Genomic DNA, 22,473 nt, shown 5'->3' on the forward strand with positions numbered 1-22,473 from the left:
GGGGCTGACTTGTATGTATTTGTTCACATTAATCACCTGTGCATACTGTTACAACCTGCCTTGATGCTCTGTCAGAAGGGCCTGAGGGGTGGGCTGGTCTGAGCTGACTACAGAGGCAGCGGAGAGGGGGGTGAATCGCAGACATTGGGGGTGTGCTTAGTCCAGGGACCGCGGTTCAGCCAGCACTCATGGCTCCGATGTCCCAATCACCCTTTCCCGTCCACCGTCCCCACTACTGTCACCCCAGGGATTCGATGGGACCATGTGATGGAATGGACAGCTCGCATGCAGGGATCACCCAGGTGAATGGTGGAAAGTGTTACCTTGGGCAGGAATCAGGCGTTGTCAAAAGGTGCAGAGTAACAGAGCCCATCGCGAGTGGGGTGACATCACCCTCCAACCCATGGGCCAGACCTGTTGTTACTGCCAATCCAGAGCCTACACTGCATAGTGAGGCAGGTAAGTATCAAGTATGCAGGCAGGAGTGGCCGAGAAGGTCAGGGGGTTGGGGTTGTGTAAAGGTTGAATGCGGTGTCCATGACTCTGGCCAGAACCCCCCCCCCCCCCCACCCACGTCGGTGAACCTGGAAGCAATTAGAGCGTACCGCGCGCTTCGACCCTGGCGTACATGTTGTGCGACCTCCAGTGCCTGCCCGGGCCCCCATGTGCTGCCATCCCTACATTCCCTCGGCATCCTCCTCATCGGATGAGGACTGGCGCTCATTGCCCTCGTCCAGCATGCACCCCTCTGCTGCCCAATGTTGTGGAGGATGCAGCAGGCCACCACAATGTGGGCTGCCTTCCCAGCGCTATACTGGAGGGCTCCTCCAAAGCAGTCCAGGCACCTGGACAGCATCTTCAGGAAGCTGAAGCACTGCTCGACCACTCCCCTGGTTGCTGTATGGGCGTCATTGTCTCCACAATCGGGTCTCCACATCAGTCTGTGGCCTCCGGATAGGTGTCATCAGCAACGACCCCAGTGGATAACCTCTGTCACCCAGGAGCCAAACCCCAGCCAGGTGGGCACCTCGGACAGGCCGGGAATTGTCGAGTGTGCCAGGATGAAGGCATCGTGCACACTGCCCAGGAATCGGGCACAGACGTGCATGATGCGCATCTGATGGTCACACATCAGCTACACGTTCGTCAAATGGTACACCTTTCAGTTTGTGAAGATCGGCCTGTCATCTGCAGGCGCTCGTAGGGCGACATGCATCCTGTCCATTACCCCCTGGATCAGGGGCACTTGGCAATGGCGGTGAACCACAGTGCCCGGGCATCTTGGTGGGCTTGGTCTACATTGAAATGGATGTATTGTGCTGACTGGGCATATAGGGCCTATGTGATCCCAGACAGGTTCCCCACTTGGCACCTGGAAAGACCTCGTGGCATATAAGTTCAGCGCGATTATCACCCTGACAGCCACCGGGAGTGGGTGGCCTCCCCAATCCTCCGCAGTGGCAGGTGTGGCATGATCTGGCAAATATGTCGCACTGTCCCCCTGTTCGGCCAGAGTCCTTGACGGCATGCCCTTTCCAGCAGGTCCTCGAATGACAGGCATGGCTGGGACACGCGAGGCCTCATGCGGCGTCTCCTTTGCACCTCCTCCTCCTCGGCCTGTTGGGCAGCCGGCTCTCCATCTCAGTGGCTGCCACCTGTTCATCCTCTGTGTCTGTCGCCTGTTCCTTAGGGGTAGGCTCCGCTGCTGCATGGTCCTCCTCCTCAAGCCTCCCAGCTCTTACAGCCCCAATGCATCCCCCAAGATTGCAGCAAGTAGGAAGAAGGCCACCATTACTGGTTGAATTGCCTGCAGGGGGTGAAAGGCTGACATATTAGCATGGAACGTACCCATGTACCCAACCAGGTTCACCGGGCTGCATGGTGGCCCCAGCTGGTACTGCAGGCTCTGCACCCTCATGTCCCCTTCCACGCCCCCAATATTAAGAATATGAAAAGAACATTGCAGGATCCTTTGTCCTAGCAGATTGGTAGACTATAGTTGGTGAGACCCCCACCCTGCACCTCTGGCCCCATCGGTGCCAGGCACCATTGAGGCCTCTGGCCCTGGTGCCCGTCCCTGCTGCCAGGGAAACAATCAGCTGGTGCTGCCCTTGCTAGCAGTATGCTCTGTGGCCCCTGTCCTGCACCCCCCCTATAGGGGTACTGTGGGCATTGCCCTTGGGTAGGCTGCGTGATGCCCCGCTGGCAGGTGGTGGCCTGTTGGGGGGGGGGGGGGGGGGCGGTATGGCAAAAGGTGGAGTGCGGGGTTTGGGGCTGGGATGCAGGGGTGGAGGGTGGGGGCAGTGTTGCCCTGCTCATGTCATACTTCATCTAATAACTCAAACCCAAACTTTTCTAGGGCAAACAGCATGCAAAATGTATTTATACCACTTAAAATGTGATTCCAACCATGTGGATCCAAATGGTTTCTTCCAGTCCCATGCATTTCTATATGGTTTGCTTTGATTCTAGAATGAGTTTGGCAATCAATTTGCAGGCCTATAGCATTTAAGAAGCAGACGATTTGTAAAGCACACCACTGCCTCAATGAATGTATAATGATAAACAGAGACACAATCGGTATTGTGGTATCCAGTATGTGGCATTAATACTGAAAGGAAACTAATTATTTTAGCTTTTAAAATGTTTTAACTGGTTTAAATTGTCTTCCTTAAGGCCATTTTTTGTTTAGGTGGAAGTCACGAAAGGTAGATAGAGACTAAATGACCTTTTGTGTTCCATGGTCCCTTAAGACCTTGGGCGCGATTCTCTGATCGCGGGTCAGAGTGTCCGTGCCATTGTGAACGCCGTCGCGGTTCATGACAGTGCGAAACAGGCGCAGGCACTACCGATTCTGGCCCCCATAAGGGGCCAGCACGATGCTGGAGCGGTTCACGCTGCTCCAGCCTCACCTCCTGGTGCAGGGCGGCGCCAGCCCGCGCATGCGCAGTGGCGATGCACCATTCCGCGCGTGCGCGGTGGCCTTACGGAACGCACTGGCCCCAATGCAACATGGCGCGGGGGTTCAGGGGCCGGTCGCGCACTAAAGTAGGCCTGGGGGGGGTGGAGATGCCGGCCCGCCGATCGGTGGGCTCCGATCGCGGGCCAGACCCCATCGGAGGCCCCCCCCCAGGGACGTGTCAGGGCGGCGTGGCGCGGTTGTGGCGATTCTCCGGTCCGGCGCGGGGCTGGGAGAATCGCGCCCTTATACCTTTGTTTTGGGCTGTATCATTAGCTTCAGTTGACCTGTAATTTGAAGCTCTATTTTCCACTGTTTGCTTATTTAGATCTTTTTAGACTTGCCTTTTAAAGCAGTATAATGGAGTCTGGACCATGAAAAACAAACAATATTGTATTGTACATATCAACCTTGACATTATTAACAGGCTCTTATCACAAACTGGCTGATTTGAGACTAACTGAGCCATTGAGTAAGAATTTTAAGTAGCGTAAGTGGATCCAATGTTCCTTGTTCTGTATTTGATTATTGGCATTACTTAGAATCCAATTTAAGAGGGAAATATACAAAGGCAATCTGCATTTCAGAACTCTGGCTAGCCAACTATATATAGTCTACCAGTCTGCTGGAAGAAAGGACCCTGCAACCTTGTTTTCACATTCTTAATGTTGGAACATTACAATCTGAGGAATGCAGGCAAAGGGCTTTGCACCCTTTTTCAAAGCCAAAGTAGAGAATTGGGAGTCATGTGGCATGACACCCCCAATCTCCCAGCTGGTGGAACCTGCAACTTTTCCTTATGGAACTGTCAACCTCAGTCTGTCCTCTTCTATCTACCAAGTGGCAACACTGTCCAGATTTCACTGCCTGGCCCATCTCCTGGAACTTCTATACCATTGCCTACAAGGAACACACAATTGGACTTTGATTGTGGACTCATAGTTTTTTATCCTGTGGTCTTTTGCCTGTAAATCTTTATCTCTCTAACCCCGTCTTTTATTGTATGAGTTAAAAGGAGGCAACATTGCTCCCCTGCTCCCGCATTTGAGTCTGTACAAAATAAACAAATTCAACCTGAGTCGTGCTTGCTGCAGGGTTATTAATAGAAATTAGATCATATCTAAACCAAGGGATTGGGAAATACGGCACCTCTTTTAAAGGAAGAAATCAAAATTCCTTTCTGTTCATGGATGAGTTGTGAGAGCAGAAATCAGGGCTGTTTATATTAAATCCCCTCCAATCTGTCACATCGTACTGCATCAGAGTTTCATCTTAGGCTTTGTAACTTACCCACAGCTTTGTAATTTAGAGGTGAGAGTGCTACTACTGAGCTGTGACTGACACCTTTTTGGCAAACGCAGAAGGCATATTGCACACGCAATGTTCGACACTCAGATAAATGAGCCATGAACCTATTTTTCAAATTGTTGATAAAGAGATAATTATTGGAAAGGGCCTCTGCCCATTTTGCATAGTTTATGGGTTTTTTACAGCCACCTGAACAGACAGACAGGGACTTAGTTAAGTGTGTCGTCCAAAAGGCAGCATCTTTGACAATACAGCACCCTTTCAGTGTTGGCACAGAGTGTCGGCCTGGATGATTTAGCCGAATCCTGGAATTAGGTTTTGAATATACAACTCTCTTAATCAGAGATGACAATGATACCTCTGAGCCAACCGTCCGTCTTCGACATGCAAGTGCTATCGCTGAGCCAATGTCGACACTTGATTGCTTCATGCTTACTGCATTTAATAAAACATTATTTATCCAGAAATAAACCAACACCTTCAATATTCTAATGTTAAGAAATTTGAAAGTGAAGCCAATTGGAGACTGAAAATGCTAGACATCAAATGGAAAACATGACTTGCATTGTTCTGAAGATTTCAGGTCACAAGGAATTAGAGTATCTTAGAATCATAGAATCACAACAGTGCAGAAGGAGGCCATTCAAGTCTGCACCGACCCTTCGAAAGAACACCCTACCTAGGTCCATTCTCCCGCCCTATACCCATCCATTGATTGTGGCTAATACTGATAACCTGCTCATCTTTGGACACTCAGGGGCAATTTAGCATGGCCAATCCACCGAACTTGCACATCTTTGGAGTGTGGGAGGAAACTGGAGCACACGGAGGAAACTCACGCAGACACGGGGAGAACGTGCAAACTGCACACAGACAGGTCGGAATCAAACCCGGGTCCCTGGCGGTGTGAGGCAGCAGTGCTAAACACTATGCCACAGACCTGCCGTGCAGCAATTCAAGAACTTTGGGACATTGTGTAAAGTTTAGCCCTATCTTATCATAGCTTGTGACTTTACTGTGTTTTTATGTACTTCTAAACCTAAACCACGCATGAAGCAAAGTTACTGCAGTGTACTCTGAAGCCGCTGCTCCATCATGCCAATGAGACTGGCACAAAACTGTTTGTTACCCCAGGTAGCTTCAAAGCAGTAACAGTCTGCAAGATGTCAATTGATGAGTCGTTGCTTTCAATTCAAAGTACTAATTATTTCTCAGACTGAGTACATAAAGACCAAGGAAAAAGTAACCAACATTAAATGAAAGGTAAATAGTAAAAGTGAATTACTACCTTTTTTGTGCAACAGATGAAATAAAGAATCAATAGCAAATCATGGAAAATAAACAGTCTTTATTATGTGGTGTCATATTATATACAGACACCACACTGCAACACAAGTGGAGTTTACGAGTGATTGGTTTATTTATTTAAGTTCCTTGAGGGGATAATTGAGCCTTCAAACAAATGATCATGTGATTATTACCGTAAACATTGGATAAAAAGGTATTGCTTCATTTTACGAATGTGTGGATCAAAAGCTAAATATGTAAGTTGGAGATTTCTATCCAGGCAAGGGTACAACATAAAGAAATCTTTGCGTTTTACAACTTGGAATATTAGAACACTCATGGATAATCTCAAGAGTGCCTGTCTGAATGGAAGATCTGCAATCGTACCACGTGAGCTATCAAGACTACTAATTGACATCGCTGCCCTCAGTTGGACCCGCCTTCCTGGGATAGGGCAGCTAAAAGAAGAAGCATGGAAATGCACCTTCTACTGGGAAAGAAAGGCAAATATCAACCCTCATGACAAGAGTCGGTTTTACCATCTGGAATGGGCTCTTTGATGCCCTGCCAGATCTACCCAACTGGATGAGTGAAAGGATTATGACACTTCACCTGCAGCTCAGCCAGCGTCAGCGCTTCTTCCCCAACCCTTGTCTCCAATAAAGCTGTTGAGAAAAAGTTCTATTCTGGCCTTCATGACATCCTCATTGTGATCCCGAAAGAGTAAAAGATCACCCTTCTGGCAGACTTTAATAATAGTAATCTTTATTGTCACAAGTAGGCTTACATTAACACTGCAATGAAGTTACTGTGAAAATCCCCTAGTCGCCACACTCAGGCGCCCGTTCAGGTATACTGAGGGAGAATTCAGAATGCCGAATTCACCTATCAGGGTTGACCATGATTCCAATGTCTGGAGAGCAACCAATGGGAGAATGGTTTTGTCAGCATTATGGACAGAAGGGGTGTCCATTCAAGCAGCACTAATTTTTCCTCAGACCTCCCATCCTTAAGCAGAAAAATGTTTTGACTTGTTTCCTTTTTAATAAATGGTGGCGTCCATCCCAACCACTCAGTTTCTGTTTGATATAATTCCTGCTAATAACTCCACGGCAAACCCGAAGTAGGAAGTACTCAAAAGGTTAGTTTGTTGCACACATTCAAAAGATGTGCAACGTTCCTCTCTGCACGCATACAGTAAAGAGAGGGATAGAGAAAAGAAGGTTTTACAGTCGAGAGAGAAAAGTAAGTATTGATTCAGGTGAGGCTGAGAGCCCAAAATCAAAGTGCCGTGAGGAATTCCTTCACCGAGGGTGGGCTGAAAATGGATGGTGTAAAATTTGCTTTTTCTGGTCGTAGCTACTTTGGCACGCAGAGACAAATCATAGAATTCATAGAATTTACAGTGAAGTAGGAGGCCATTCAGCCCATCGAGTCTGCATTGGCCCTAACAAAGAGCACCCTACTAAAGACGACGTATCTACCCTATCCCCGAAACCCAGTAACCCCCACTTAACATTTTTAGACACTAAGGGCAATTTAGCATGGCCAATCCACCTAACCCGCACATCTTTGGACTGTGGGAGGCAACCGGAGCACCCGGAGGAAACCCACGCAGACACGGGGAGAATGTGCAGACTCCGCACAGGCAGTGACCCAAGCCGGGATTCGAACCTGGGACCCTGGCGCAGTGAGCCAACTGTGCTAACCACTATGCTATCGTGCTGCCCTAGTGTGTAGGTGATGGGGTACAGAACCTTCAGCAGAGGCAGGGTAGATGGATCCAGCTGTTCAGTCTGAGCAGAACTCCTTCAATGTGGGCTGTTAGTCAGATGCTAAAGCAGCAGACTGGATTTGCAGCTTAGGAAGGCAACATTAACTTGTTCAACAAGCCAGAGTCTTAAGTCATGTGACTTTACCTCGATACAAGATCGCCAACAAAGGATGTTTATCCAGTGTTTGGAATTCGCTTTGGTCTTCAAGACTGCTAATGTCCCCGCCATTATGGGTTAGAAGCAATGTTTGAGAGGTCATTGTTATAGTAGACTCTCTGGCTCCACTGGAAAGCCTCGTATATCAATTATAAATGGCCTCTATGGAGCTCTCTTTGAGGCTGGACGGTGCAACCCAAATTGTCTGTTCATAGATTCTCAGAAATAACGAGGTATGACATTTCCAAAACTGCAATATGGCATCTTTTCTTCTGGTGAGGCATAGCTGTTAACTCACAGACATAGGGTTAGCCCTCCTAATATTCTTTGGCAGCTGAAAGGGCGGGATTCCGGGATTCTCCGGTCGCTGATCCCCAAAATCGTTTTCGGCGATTGGCTGGAGAATCCTCATTCGCGCCAAAATTGGGGGTAGTGCCGCCTTTGCGATGCTCCGCCCCCTGAAAAACGGTGTACTCATATGCTGCACGCCGTCGGGACGGCCTCAGGGCATCACCTGAGACCCTCCCCCGATGCTCCGCCCTCGATGGGCCGAGTTCCCAAAGGCATGGAACACTTTTTTCTTTTCTTTTGTGGGCCGCTGCCATAGTTTGGGGGGGGGGGGGGGGGGGGGGGGAGAGCCGTTCCGCTGGCAGGAGGGCCTTCGCGGGTGCTGGGGGATTGATGGGGGGGTGATCAGGGGGTGGCAAAGCTGGCTACGGGGGGGGCAGTTCTTAGCAGGCTGGGTCCTGCCGGCCGCCAGCATGCGCATACATGGCCACGGACCCAGCAACTCCCCGGGTCCCAGCTGTGCGGCTGCTAGCCCCCCACCTGACAGAGGATCGTGCAGCTTTTGCGCCATTTTTTCTGGCGGAAAATGCGACTATTCCCACGCCTGCATCAGCACTTAGTCTGCAAATCAGAGAATCAAGCCCCCAGTTTAAAATTAAGTAATAGCAATGAGGATACATTTTTAAAAATATTTTAAAAATATGCAGTTTTAGGTTCTGTTCCGTAATATCACTGTAATTACTGGCAGGCCAAACATGGTGACCTTTCGTCCATTTGTGAGTTTGCAGAATACACAGTGAACAATGATCCGATCAAGATAGCCATTGTCTTGCAAGATAACTTTGATGCTCATTATATCTGTGTCAAACCTGCAAAGTGAGCAAATGGCTAGGGCCCAATTTACAAGATTGTTAATAAGGCTAATCTTATAGTGCATGGATCTACACAGATCTCAATGTATATATTGACCAGTGAAGGTAGGTTTGTGGTAGACAGTAATGGAGAGCCCATTAGCGAATGCCTCAACTAACATGTCAAGGAAAGTTAGGCAGCTCCATCTCAAAAGTAAATGGGAGAGCGAAATGGAGCTAAGCAAGGTGTGTAATGGAATCCGTGCATACTCTGAAGAGTTGAATATAGAAATCCTATCATTAATGTATTGGAAACATGCATGCTCATTCCATCAAACATATATTTCTTGATGAAACCAGCGAAAATACCAACCTCGAGAGGATCCTATGACTACACCATCTTTTTTGGGCATACATGATGTCATTAAAATGGACTTTAACTGTGCGAGTTGCTCAGTTTATAAGTTCAGTGAATACAGATTCAGAAAATGGTGCCATGTCTTAACTGTCGGAATAGCAATGCAACTCAAATGTCAATGCCTTTCTTTAGCGTCACATTCGTAAAACAAACAATGTGGAATGAGCACAAAGACAACTAATAGATGTCACCATTGCACGGGTCTTGTCTTCACATTGAGGGTACCCTCCACCGTGTCGTGTAGCCCTACCATCTTGCTAAATGGGATTTTGAACAGGTCTAGCAACTAAAGACTGGGCAACCATGAGGTGCAGTGGGCCATCAAAAGCAGCAGATTTTATTCAACTACAATCTATAACGTCATTGGGCTGCCATATTCCCCATCCTACTATAAAATAGGGGGATCAACTCTCGTCAATGAAGAGTGCAGGAGGAGGACCAGGCATACCTAAAAATAATTCACCTGAGGAAGGAGCAGTGCTCCGAAAGATGGTGTTTGAAATAAACATGTTGGACTTTAACCTGGTGTTGTAAGACTTCTTACTAAAAATAAAATGTCAACCTGGTGATGTGATAACACAGGACTGCTTGTGTATCAAACAGTGGAGGCAGCGTGTGATATAGGCAGAGATTAAGTGATCCCACAACCCACTGATCAGTTCTAAGCTCTGCTGTCCTGCCACATCCAGCATGAATGGCAGTGGACAATTAAACAATTCGTGGCCAAAAGAGAAAATGCTGGAAAATTTCAGCAGATCTGGCAGCATCTTTAGGGAGAGAAAAGAGCTAATGCTTCGAGTCCAGGTGACCCTTTGCTTTGTTCCCCTTACTTGGGGAAAGATGTCAATTCATTAGAGGTATTTCAGAGAAGTTCACTAGATTGATTCCAGGGATAAAGAACTTGTCATATGACGAGACATTGAGCATTTTGGGCCTATACTCACTGAATAGGCGTGGGGATCTAATTGAGGTATAAGATGCTAAAGGGGATTGACAGGGTCGACATGGAGCGGATGCCCCTTTCTGGACATTCTAGAATGAGAGGCCATAGGGTTAGGCTTAGGGGTGGCAGATTTAAAACAGGATTGAGGAGGAATTACTTCACTCAAAGGGTTATCAATCTGTGGAATTCTTTACCCCAGAGTGCAGTGGACACAGGAATACTAAACAAATTTAAGGAGGAGATAGGGTGACACAGTGGCGCTGTGGTTAGCACTGCTGCCTCATAGCACCGCGGAACCTGGGTTCAATTCTGGCCTTGGGTGACTGTCTATGTGGAGTTTACACTTTCTCCCCGTGTCTGCGTGGGTTTCCTCTGGGTTCTCTGGTTTCCCTCCATAGTTTAAAGCAGTGCAGGTTAGGTGGATTGGTCATCCTAAATTGCCCCTTAATGTCCAGGGATATGCAGGTTAGGTGGGGTAATGAGAATACCAGAAATGTTGGGGGAGTGCAGCGTTCAGTGAGAGGGAGGAACTGAATTGATCAATGTTAGTAGAAAAATGGTATTGGGGAAATTGATGGGATTGAAGGCTGATAAATCCCCAGGGCCTGATAATCTACATCCCAGAGTACTTAAGGAAGTGGCTCCAGAAATAGTGGATGCATTGGTGGTCACCTTTCAGGCTTCTATAGACTCTGGAGCAGTCCCTGCAGGATAGATGCAGGAAGGATGTTCCCGATGGTGTGCATGTCCAGAACCGGGTAGACCATTTAGGACTCAGGCGAGGAGAAATTTCTTCACCCCCAGAGAGTGGTGAGCCTGTGGAATTCATCACCATAGGAAGTAGTTGAGGGCAAAATATTTTCTGTGGGTTTCTCCGTCGGCGGGATCCTCCATCCCACACCCGCACATTGCCCGACGGCGTGAGGTAGCCCACAATGGGAAACCCCATTGGCCAGCCGCAGGACCGGAGAATCCCGCTGCCGGCAAGGGCGCGCCACTCCAGAAAACAGGGCTGGCAGCACGGAGAATCCCACCCTTAATGTTTTCAAGAAGCAGTTAGATATAGCACTTAGGGCAAAGGGGATCAAAGGAAATGAAGGGAAAGCAGGAGTAGCCGGTGGAGTTGGAGGATTGGCCATAATCATAATGAATGGCGGAGCAGGCTTGGAGGCCTCCTCGTGCTCCTATTTTCTATGTCTCTATGTAATAGGGTTAGGGTGGGGGAGTGGGCCTAGTAAGGGTTTCAGAGGGTCCTTGCAGAATTGTTGGGCCAAGTGGCCTCCTTCTGCACTGTAGGAATTCTATGGACAAGATAGGTTTTAATTAGAATCAGGATGATGGGTCATGGCAAAGGGTTAGGAAGGTGGAGATTTGGCCGAGATGAGATCAACCATGATCATATTGCATGGTGGAGTAGTCTCAAATTGCCTACTCCCGCTCCGAGTTCTTTGGCTGGATTCTCCATTTCTGAGACTAAGTGTTGATGCCGGCACAGAATTCATGGAGATCCATGACATCAAAACTGGCGCCGCACCTGGACAGATTCTGCTACTGTTGAGGGGCTAACATTGACGCCATGTGGAACACAATCTATTCCATGAGAAACGGTGCGGGATTTGCTGGTTTCGCGATTGACACTCTGGAGGCCGATAAGCTGCAGCCGCATATACATACTTCATTCCCCACACACACCACCCCAGCCAACAAGATGGCAGCAAGGAGAGCAGCTCCATGCTTCACAACGCCAAGCTGGACACCCTCCTGGACGCAGTGGGGGAGAGGTGGATGACCTTGTAACCCGGCCTGAGAAAGAGGGTGCCAGCCCCCTCCGTTTGCCGTGCTTGGGCGCAGGTGGCAGAGGCAGAGTTCGCTGTGGGTAATACTGTCCAGACAGGCCAGCAGTTCCAAAAAAAACTGCATGACCTCCTCAAGGCAGCCAGGGTGAGAAGGCAGCACTGTGCCCATGGCACCAACCCTCGTCCCACAATCCCATAACCCTATCCCCCCCCAACCCAGAAGGTGGCTGAACCCCCACCATGCACCACATGCCGGTACCGATACTGGCCCCCATGGCCGGATGCCCTGGCCATTGAGGCCACCAGCTACCAATCCCTTGGGCTGCATGCGTCAGACTGTCTAACAGTGTCATTTTCTGTTTGCCCTGGGTCCTCTGCTCTACCATGGAGAGGGGCAAAGACCCTGCTGAATTGCGATTCCCCATGACACGTGTGTCAACACCCCCCAACACCACCCCCACCCCCACCCACCCACACCCTCACCCTACACCAACCTCAGTTGTTCAGCGGTAGCAGTAACCAGGAGTCTGTCAAGAAGGTAAGTTTCCCGCTTTAAAAACTTACCTTTCAGGAGAAGCGGCCTTCAGTTGTTTAGCGGTAGCAGCGGTAGCAGTAACCAGGGGGCTGTCGGGAAGGTAAGTTTCCCGCTTTAAAAACTTACCTTGCAGGAGAAGCGACCTTTGTTTTTCAACTAACTTTTTTTTTTCAGAGTTGTTTTTTTTTTGTTTCAGAGCAGCAGGAAACTGGAAGTCGGCCGTGGGGATTTCTGGGAAGATTGTTATGGGGGACTTTAACTTTCTAAATATTGACTGGAAACGCTATAGATCGAGTACTTTAGATGGGTCCGTCTTTGTCCAATGTGTGCAGGAGGGTTTCCTGACACAGTATGTAGATAGGCCAACAAGAGGCGAGGCCACATTGGATTTGGTACTGGGTAATAAGAACATAAGAACGAGGAGCAGGAGTAGGCCATCTGGCCCCCCGAGCCTGCTCTGCCATTCAATGAGATCATGGCTGATCTTTTGTGGACTCAGCTCCACTTTCCGGCCTGAACACCATAACCCTTAATCCCTTTATTCTTCAAAATACTATCTATCTTTATCTTAAAAACATTTAATGAAGGATCCTCAACTGCTTCACTGGGCAAGGAATTCCATCGATTCACAACCCTTTGGGTAAACTCAATCCTAAATCTACTTCCCCTTATTTTGAGGCTATGCCCCCTAGTTCTGCTTTCACCCGCCAGTGGAAACAACCTGCCCGCATCCATCCTATCTATTCCCTTCATAATTTTATATGTTTCTATAAGATCCCCCTCATCCTTCTAAATTCCAACGAGTGCAGTCCCAGTCTACACAACCTCTCCTCATAATCCAACCCCTTCAATTCTGGGATTAACCTAGTGAATCTCCTCTGCACACCCTCCAGTGCCAGTACGTCCTTTCTCAGGTAAGGAGACCAAAACTGAACACAATACTCCAGATGTGGCCTCACTAACACCTTATACAATTGCAGCATAACCTCCCTAGTCTTAAACTCCATCCCTCTAGCAATGAAGGACAAAATTCCATTCGCTTTCTTAATCACCTATTGCACCTGTAAACCAACTTTTTGCAACTCATGCACGAGCACACCCCTGTCTCTGCACAGCAGCATGTTTTAATATTTTATCATTTAAATAATAAGCCCTTTTGCTGTTATTCCTACCAAAATGGATAACCTCACATTTGTCAACATTGTATTCCATCTGCCAGACCCGAGCCCATTCACTTAACCTATCCAAATCCCTCTGCAGACTTCCAGTATCCTCTGCACATTTTGCTTTACCACTCATCTTAGTGTCATCTACAAACTTGGACACCTTGCACTTGGTCCCCAACTCCAAATCATCTATGTAAATTGTGAACAATTGTGGGCCCAACACTGATCCCTGAGGGACACCACTCGCTACTGATTGCCAACCAGAGAAACACCCATTAATCCCCACTCTTTGCTTTCTTTTAATTAACCAATCCTCTATCCATGCTATTACTTTACTCTTAATGCCAGGCATCTTTATCATATGCAGCAACCTTTTGTGTGGCACATTGTCAAAGGCTTTCTGGAAATTCCGATATACCACATCCATTGGCTCCTCGTTATCTACCGCTCTGGTAATGTCCTCAAAAAATTCCACTAAATTTGTTAGGCACGACCTGCCCTTTATGAACCCTGGATAAAGAGTCATCGGACTCGAAGCGTTAGCTCTTTTCTCTCCCTCCAGGTGCTGCCATACTTGCTGAGATTTTCCAGCATTTTCCCTTTCGCTTTATGAACCCATGCTGCATCTGCCCAATGGGACAATTTCCATCCAGATGCCTCGCTATTTCTTCTTTGATGATAGATTCCAGCATCTTCCCTACTATCAAAGTTAAGCTCACTGGCCTATAATTAGCTACCTCCTTTTTAAACAGTAGTGTCACGTTTGCTAATTTCCAATCTGCCGGGGCCACACCAGAGTCTAGTGAATTTTGGTAAATTATCACTAGTGCATTTGCAATTTCTCTAGCCATCTCTTTTAGCACTCTGGGATGCATTCCTGGTAATGAACCAGGACAGGTGCTAGATTTGGAGGTAGGTGAGCACTTTGGTGATAGTGACCACAATTCAGTTACGTTTACTTTAGCGATGGAAATGGATAGGTATATACCGCAGGGCAAGAGTTATAGCTGGGGGAAAGGCAATTATGATGCGATGAGGTAAGACTTAGGATGCATAGGATGGGGAAGGAAACTGCAGGGGATGTGCACAATTGAAAAGTGAAGCTCGTTCAAGTAACAGTTACTGCGTGTCCTTGATAAGTATGTACCTGTCAGGCAGGGAGGAAGTGGTCGAGCGATGGAACCTTGGTTTACCAAAGTATTTGAATCACTTGTCAAGAGGAAGAAGGAGGCTTATGTAAAGATGAGACGTGAATGTTCAGTTAGGGTGCTCAAGAGTTACAGGTTAGCTAGGAAGGACCTAAAGAGAGAGCTAAGAAGAGCCAGGAGGGGGCATGAAAAGTCTTTGGAAGGTAGGATCAAGGATAACCCTAAAGCTTTCTAGAGGTATGTCAGGAATAAAAGAATGACTAGGGTAAGAGTAGGGCCAGTCAAGGACAGTAGTGGAGATAGGAGAGGTGCTAAATGAATATTTACGCAGTATTCACGCAGGAAAAAAACAATGTTGTCGAGGAGAATACTGAGTTACAGGCTACTAGACTAGAAGGGCTTGAGGTTCATAAGGAGGAGGTGTTAGCAATTCTGGAAAGTGTAAAAATAGATAAGTCCCCTGGGCCGGATGGGATTTATCCTATGGGAAGCTAGGGAGGAGATTGCTGAGCCGTTAGCTTTGATCTTTATGTCGTCATTGTCTACAGGAATAGTGCCAGAAGACTGGAGGATAGCAAATGTTGTCCCCTTGTTCAAGAAGGGGAGTACAGACAACTCCGGTAACTATAGACCAGTGAGCCTTACTTCTGTTGTGGGCATGGTCTTGGAAATGTTTATAAGAGATAGGATTTATAATAATCTCGAAAGGAATAATTTAATTAGGGATAGTCAACACGGTTTTGTGAAGGGTAGGTCGTGCCTCACAAACCTTATTGAGTTCTTTGAGAAGGTGACCAAACAGGTGGACGAGGGTAAAGCAGTTGATGTGGTGTATATGGATTTCAGTAAAGCGTTTGTTAAGGTTCCCCACGGTAGGCTATTGCAGAAAATACGGAGGCATGGGATTCAGAGTGATTTAGCAGTTTGCATCAGAAATTGGCTCGCTGTAAGAAGACAGAGGGTGGTGTTGATGGGAAATGTTCAGCCTGGGGTTCAGTTACTAGTGGTGTACCACAAGGATCTGTTTTGGGGTCACTGCTGTTTGTCATTTTTATAAATGGCCTGGAGGAGGGCGTAGAAGGATGGGTGAGTAAATTTGCAGATTACACTAAAGTCGGTGGAGTTGTGGACAGTGCGGAAGGATGTTGCAGGTTACAGAGGGACATAGATAAGCTGCAGAGCTGGACTGAGAGGTGGGAAATGGAGTTTAATGCAGAAAAGTGTGAGGTGATTCATTTTGGAAGGAGTAACAGGAAGACAGAGTACTGGGCTAATGGTAAGATTCTTGGTAGTGTGGATGAGCAGAGAGATCTCGGTGTCCATGTACATAGATCCCTGAAGGTTGCCACCCAGTTTGATAGGGTTAAGAACGCGTACGGTGTGTTCTCTTATATTGGTAGAGGGATTGAGTTTCGGAGCCATGAGGTCATGTTGCAGCTGTACAAAACTCTGGTGCGGCCGCATTTGGAGTATTGTGTGCAGTTCTGGTCGCCGCATTATAGGAAGGATGTGGAAGCATTGGAAAGGGTGCAGAGGAGATTTACCAGGATGTTGCCTGGTATGGAGGGAAGATCTTATGAGGAAAGGCTGAGGGACTTAAGGCTGTTTTCGTTAGAGAGAAGAAGGTTAAGAGGTGACTTAATTGAGGCATACAAGATGATCAGACGATTAGATAGGGTGGACAGTGAGAGCCTTTTTCCTCGGATGGTGATGGCTAGCACGAGGGGACATAGCTTTAAATTGAGGGGAGATAGATATAGGACAGATGTCAGAGGTAGATTCTTTACTCAGAGAGTAATAAGGGCATGGAATAACCTGCCTGCAACAGTAGTGGACTCGCCAACATTAAGGGCATTTAAATGGTCATTGGATAAACACATGGATGACAAGGAATAGTGTCGATGGGCTTTAGAGTGGTTTCACAGTTCGGCACAACATCGAGGGCCGAAGGGCCTGTACTACGCTGTAATGCTCTATGTTCTATGTTCACCCTCACACACTCATCCCCACCATCACCCTGACGGTCTAATCATGCGTCTTATCTTGTGTCCTGCAGGACCTGCAGGAGATGGGGATGACCCATCTGGCATCTGCCGCCCCTAGCCAGTGCCACCACCGGAGCCCTCCTGTGAGCCGAGCACTGACAATGAGAGCAGGTCAAACGTTAGCCCTCCACACGAGATGCAGGACACCCCGGAGCTCGAGTCTGAGGATGACACTGACTTTCCATCACAGCTGTTTCCAACACCCACCACCATCCCAGAGACACTCACCTCGGTTGGGCACTTTAGTGAAGAGGCCCCTGGGACATTCTCTGGTGCGCATCACATAGCTGATCTGGTACAGCAGGTGGAACAAAGAACAATACAGCACGGACGCTCCAAGCCTGTACTTGTCATGATACCAACCTTGGCCAAAGCCCTCAGTACGTCCTTGTGCCAGAGCCATTTATACCCATCCCATCCAAGTATTTGTCAAGATGCATTTTGAACATCATTAATGTATGTATCTGCTGCTACACTCTCCCCTGGCACACACCATCCTCTGTGTAAAAACCTGCCTTGAACATCTCCTCTAAACTTTGCCCCATGGACCTTAAACCTATTCCCCCTGGTGATTGACCCTTCCACCCTGTAAAACAGTGCCTGCCCATCCACTCTATCCATGCCCCTCATAATCTTGTAGATCTCTATCAGGTCACCCCTCAACCTCCGTCGAACTAATGAAAACAGTCTGAATCTATTCATAGCTAACACCCTCCAGACCAGGCAACATCCTGGTAAACCTCCTCTGCACCCTCTCCAAAGCCTTTGGTAGTGTGGCAACCAGAATTGCAGACATGTATGATGTGCAGCAGATGGTCACATATCAGCTGCACGTTCAGCAAATGGAATCACTTTTGGTTTGTGTAGTGCGGCCTGTCATCTGCAGGTGCCTGTAGGGCGACATGCATCCCGTCGAGCACCCCTTGGACCCGGGACATCCCATCGATGGCAGCGAACCTCGCTGCTCGGGCATCCTGGTGGGCTTTGTTTACATTGTTGTGGATGTATCGAGCCACCTGGAAATATAGAGCCTCCGTGATGGAACGGATGCACCGGTACACAGAGGACCCCGCATATTCTCCCCTCATCATGCAGTTCTGGCATTGTTGGTGGCTGGGACCATGGGGACCTCTGGCCCTGTCGCCTGACGCTGATCCCAGGGATATCATCAGCTAGCGTGCCCTTGCCAGCGGACGCCCACCGCCCCATAGTGGATGTCGCCCTTGGGTGAGCTGCCTGGTGCCCTACTGGCGGGTGGCGGCTGGGTGGGGGGATGTCGCGGAGGGTGGGGTGCGGGGTTGGGGGCACCCATACGGCCGGTGTCACTCTGCAGGATCAGGGGCCAAGGTGGATGGTAAGTGGGTTGCACAGCAATATGATTGCCTTGCAGGCCGCAGCAATCGCCGTCCATGCCTGGACATCGCCCCAGTCCCGTGGGGGTTCACCCTGGCTACTCGGCCTGACCCCCTTCACAGCCCCTCCCCGGCCCTGGCAGAGCCCATCCTCCACCCCAGCCAGCCCGACCAGTGTCCGGCCTGGCATCCCACATTGGTGCCTCTCTGTGTCCTACCTCTTCTCTCTCCCTCATCAGACACGATGGCGGATTTTAAAAGCACAAGTGAACTGCACCATTGGGAATTCGGCCCATTGGAGGTGGTGAATTGCGGAGGCCCCAGAGAATTACATGTAAACGGTGTTTACTATAGGTGCGAACCGGACCGCATTGACACCGATGTTGAGGTGACAGAGAATTGCAATTTGGTGTCAAATCGGCGCCCACCGCGATTTTGCCGTCGGAACATTTTCTCCACCCAATCGCATTTCATGATTTTAGCGTCAGCAAACGGAGAATCTTACCATTATGAATGCACAATGCTCAGCACCATTCTCGACTTCTCAGATACAGAAGCAGTCCATGTCCAAATTCAGTTAGACCTGGATAACATTCAGGCCTGGGCCGATAAATGGCAAGTAATATTCACGCCATGCAAGTGCCAGACAAAGACCATCTCCAGCAAGAGAGAATCAAACCTTCTCCCTTTGACATTCAATGGCATTATCATTGACCAGAAACTGAACTGGACCAGCCATATAAATACTATGGTTACAAGAGCAGATCAGAGGCTGGGAATTCTAGGATAAGTAACTCACATCCTGACTCCCAAAACTTGTCCACCATCGAGAAGGCACAATTCAGGAGTGCGATAGGATGTTCTCCACTTTCCTGAATAAATGAAGTTCCATAAACACTCAAGAAGTTCACATCTACCCAAGAAAAAGCAGCCCGCTTGATTGGTACCTCATCCACCACCTCCAATATCCACTCTCTCACACTGATGCACAGTGGCAGCAGTGTGTACCATCTACTAGATGCACTGCCGCCACTCACCAAGGCTCCTCTGGCAGCATCTTCCAAACTATTAGATTTTACCACAAGGGCAGCAGATGCATGGGAACACCATCAACTGCACGGTTCCTTCGAAGCCAGACACCATCTTGACTTTGCTGTGGCTGGGTCAAAATCTTCGAACTCACTCCCTAACAGCACTGTGGGTGCACCTCCAGCACTGTGGGTGCACCTCCAGCACTGCGGGCAGCAACCGTTTAAGAAGATGACTCATCATTACATTCTCAAAGGAAATTAGTGATGGGCTTTAAAAATGGTGATCCAGCCAGTGACACCCATGTCCCATGAAAGAATAAAACAAACCTTTTCTCCAGTAGTGTAGTGCCATGATTGTCTAAAATAAGGCATTCTTGTTTGTCCTGATGAGTGTAAGATGAAAACTTCCGCAACGTGTCTCTTTTTTCAGCAATTTTCGAGTTGTGCGTGACTGTTTGATAATTGAATGGCTCCCTTCTGTGCTGTAACCACTCATTTTATCATCTCCTTTTCACTGATCTATTCCACATTCCCAGCTTATTTTCGGGAAAGTATTTTTTTAAACTTGTAAGGAGATAAGCAAAGTTAAGTCTTAAGTTCGGGCTATCCATTGCCGTCCTTTAGTTTAACTTTGAGCGCGGGGGGGGGGGGGGGGGTGACGCTAAGTTTGAGTAACAGTTTACAAAGCATTTAACAGCTCGATCACATGGGATTTATGCAATAAATCAAATGTCAGATTCAAATCTTCCCGAGTTGAACCTGTCTGAAATGTCAACATTTTTTAATGACCAAACAAAAGTGACAAAATACATGACTCGATTTGTCCAAATAATTAGTTGCTCGGCACCGTGCGCTGTTTCTTTTATAACTATTAGCATAACAAATTGTTTTAACTCCGAGAAAAAGTTGCCTTCCTTTTGTAATCAACTTTTCTTCAATTCAGACCTGGATTTGATATTCCCAGTTAAACATGCTGCTTTTAGGGATATATCTCAACACAGTCCAAGGCACCATTCCGTTTTCTGGAGCATCTTACCTTAATCAGATTATGTGCCACTGTGTACGGTACATTTGGGGCTCCTCGGATGCCAGGAGCAAGCTTGCCCGTGCCATACCCGTGCCAAGCCAGGGCGTAAGGGTTGTCCATGGTGATCCAGTACTTCACTCGGTCCCCGAAAGCCTTGAAGCAGAACTCTGCATATTCACTGAAGCGATACACCAACGTCTCATTGACCCAGCCTCCATACCTGTCCTGCAGAGCCTGGGGGAGATCCCAGTGATACAGGGTCACTATGGGCTCAACGCCGACATCTCGGAGTCTTTGGAGTAAGTGCGAGTAATACCTCAGCCCAGCTTCATTGCGGCTTGAGACTATCCCATCTGGAAAGATCCTGGACCAGGCGATGGAGAATCGGTAGTGAGTGACTCCCAAAGTCTGGATGGCAGAGATATCCCTCTCGATGTTATTGTAACTCCCACTGGCCACGTCCCCGTTGGCACTGAGCTGCTTGTGGGTGAAGGTATCCCAGACAGACGCCCCTCTCCCACTCTGCTGCCAAGCACCTTCGGTCTGGTAGGCTGATGTCCCCACAGACCACAGGAAGCCCTCGGGGAAAGTGTCGTGCAGGAACAGGTTGTCCTCCGGGTAGGGCAGGCTGGCGAACCTGGCCCAGGTCCTCTCTCCTGCGCCAGGGTGCCCGTCCAGAGACACCAACCACGGGCAGAGGATGAGGAGAGCGAGCGCTGCTGGCTTCATACTGTTGCCCGCTGTGTGGTAGACATGGATTGGGCTTTTCCTTTTGGGCTGTGGTCTGAGTGGGGGGTGATCTGCCGGGGAGAGGGACGCCCTGTGCGCTCTGCTATGACACACACATTACATGCCCCACATCAACACTCGCCAGGTCTGTCGGCGAGCTCATCAGGACCTCGGCGCCCTCCATCCAGGGACATCTATTAATAATTACCCACTGACTGTTCCTAACCAACAGCCTGGGGGCAGGGAGAAAGCGAGAGAGAGCGAGAGAGAGAGCAGCTAATAATACTGCCAAGTGATAACTGGTCACTGAACACCCTGCAGAGTTTTTGCTCATTCAACAGACACGGCGACGAGCGAAGAGCGTCTCGAGTTTGTCCAGCTCTCAAGTGCACATTAGGACATGGTGCAATCACTCATTTCTTATTTCGTGCTCAACGAAGGAAGTGTCACCGAGAGTCCCGTCAGCTTGCTGGCGTGGGCTGCGCGGTCGCTGGAACTTTCCAGTTTATCTCATTCTGTGAGGAAGTGGCGGCAAATCCCACTTTGGTGCAGATTTCGGTCAGATCTGTTGCCAGGCTGCTGAACGGGGGAGCTGAGGGGAAAACACCGTGCCAGATCCCCGGGGGTCACTCCCGGGGGGAGATCTGTGTTGTGTGTCCCACCCAGGCTCTGTCCTTCCTGGTGCCCCACTGCAGCTCGGCCAGGTTCTCCCGCCGGGAGGGACTGACAACTTTCCCCTCACTTTGGCGCGCGCGCGCGGGGAGGCGGCGGCTGACTGTCCCCCCCCGGGGACAGGGCTGGGACAGGCTCCGCTCCTTCACCAGGGAGCCGGCTCCACTCTGTCACCGTGAATGATAACTCTGATCAGGGCCTGGCTGACACTGCAACACTCCGCGTCTCTTCACCACTTACATTGAAACACTGCTACCCCGATTGTAGCAGCAGGCACAGCATGGACCCAGGCGCAAAACTGGATCATACATGTAAAAAAATATAGATAGGAAGGTAAAACATTTACAGAAATACAATGCAGTCTGCTTCATCTAAGAAGTTTTACAACACTAGGTTAAAGTCCAACATGTTTGTTTCAAAGACTAGCTTTTGGAGCACTGCTCCTTCCTTAGGAAGGAGCAGAAAGCTAGGGCGGGATTCTCCCCTACCCGGCGTGCCGGGGGTCCCGGCGTAGGGGAGTGGCGCCAACCACTCCGGGGTCGGGCCTCCCCAAAGGTGGGGAATTCTCTGCACCTTTGGGGGCTAGCCCCGCGCCGAAGCGGTTGGCACCAGAAGACTGGCGCCAAAAAAACGGCGCCCTGGGGAGACCAGCGGGGCTAGTCGAAAGGCTTTCGCCGGTCGGCGCATGCGCTGGCGGTGACGTTAGCGGCCAGCTGCCGCTGACGTCACCACCGGCGCATGCGCGATGTGGGTTTCTCTTCCACTTCCGCCATGGCGGAGGCCGTGGCGGCTGCAGAAGAGAAAGAGTGCACCCAGGGCACTGGCCTGGAGCCTGAGCGGGGGGTCCCGATCGCGGGCCTGGCCACCGTGAGGGCACCCCCCCCAGGGTCTGATCACCCCCCCCCCCCAGGACCCCGGGGGCCCGCTCGCGCCACCGATCCCGCCGCCACCAGAGGTGGTTCAAACCTCGGCGGCGGGAGAGGCCTC

At 49.2% G+C, this 22,473-nt stretch overlaps 1 protein-coding gene across 1 annotated transcript in view; it reads right to left on the minus strand.

Annotated features, from left to right (window-relative positions):
• The window catches only part of kl (klotho), a 97,694-nt gene extending 76,689 nt beyond the window's left edge, over positions 1–21,005 (minus strand). Inside the window, exon 1 of the mRNA XM_038818570.1 lies at positions 20,095–21,005. Coding sequence (XP_038674498.1) covers positions 20,095–20,814 — 720 coding nt within the window. The 5' untranslated portion in view covers positions 20,815–21,005. The remainder of the gene's footprint in view (positions 1–20,094) is intronic.
• Between the last annotated feature and the right edge of the window lie 1,468 nt (positions 21,006–22,473).

This window comes from Scyliorhinus canicula, chromosome 14, assembly GCF_902713615.1.
Source record: "Scyliorhinus canicula chromosome 14, sScyCan1.1, whole genome shotgun sequence".
In the NCBI taxonomy this organism is placed as follows: Eukaryota; Metazoa; Chordata; class Chondrichthyes; order Carcharhiniformes; family Scyliorhinidae; genus Scyliorhinus; species Scyliorhinus canicula.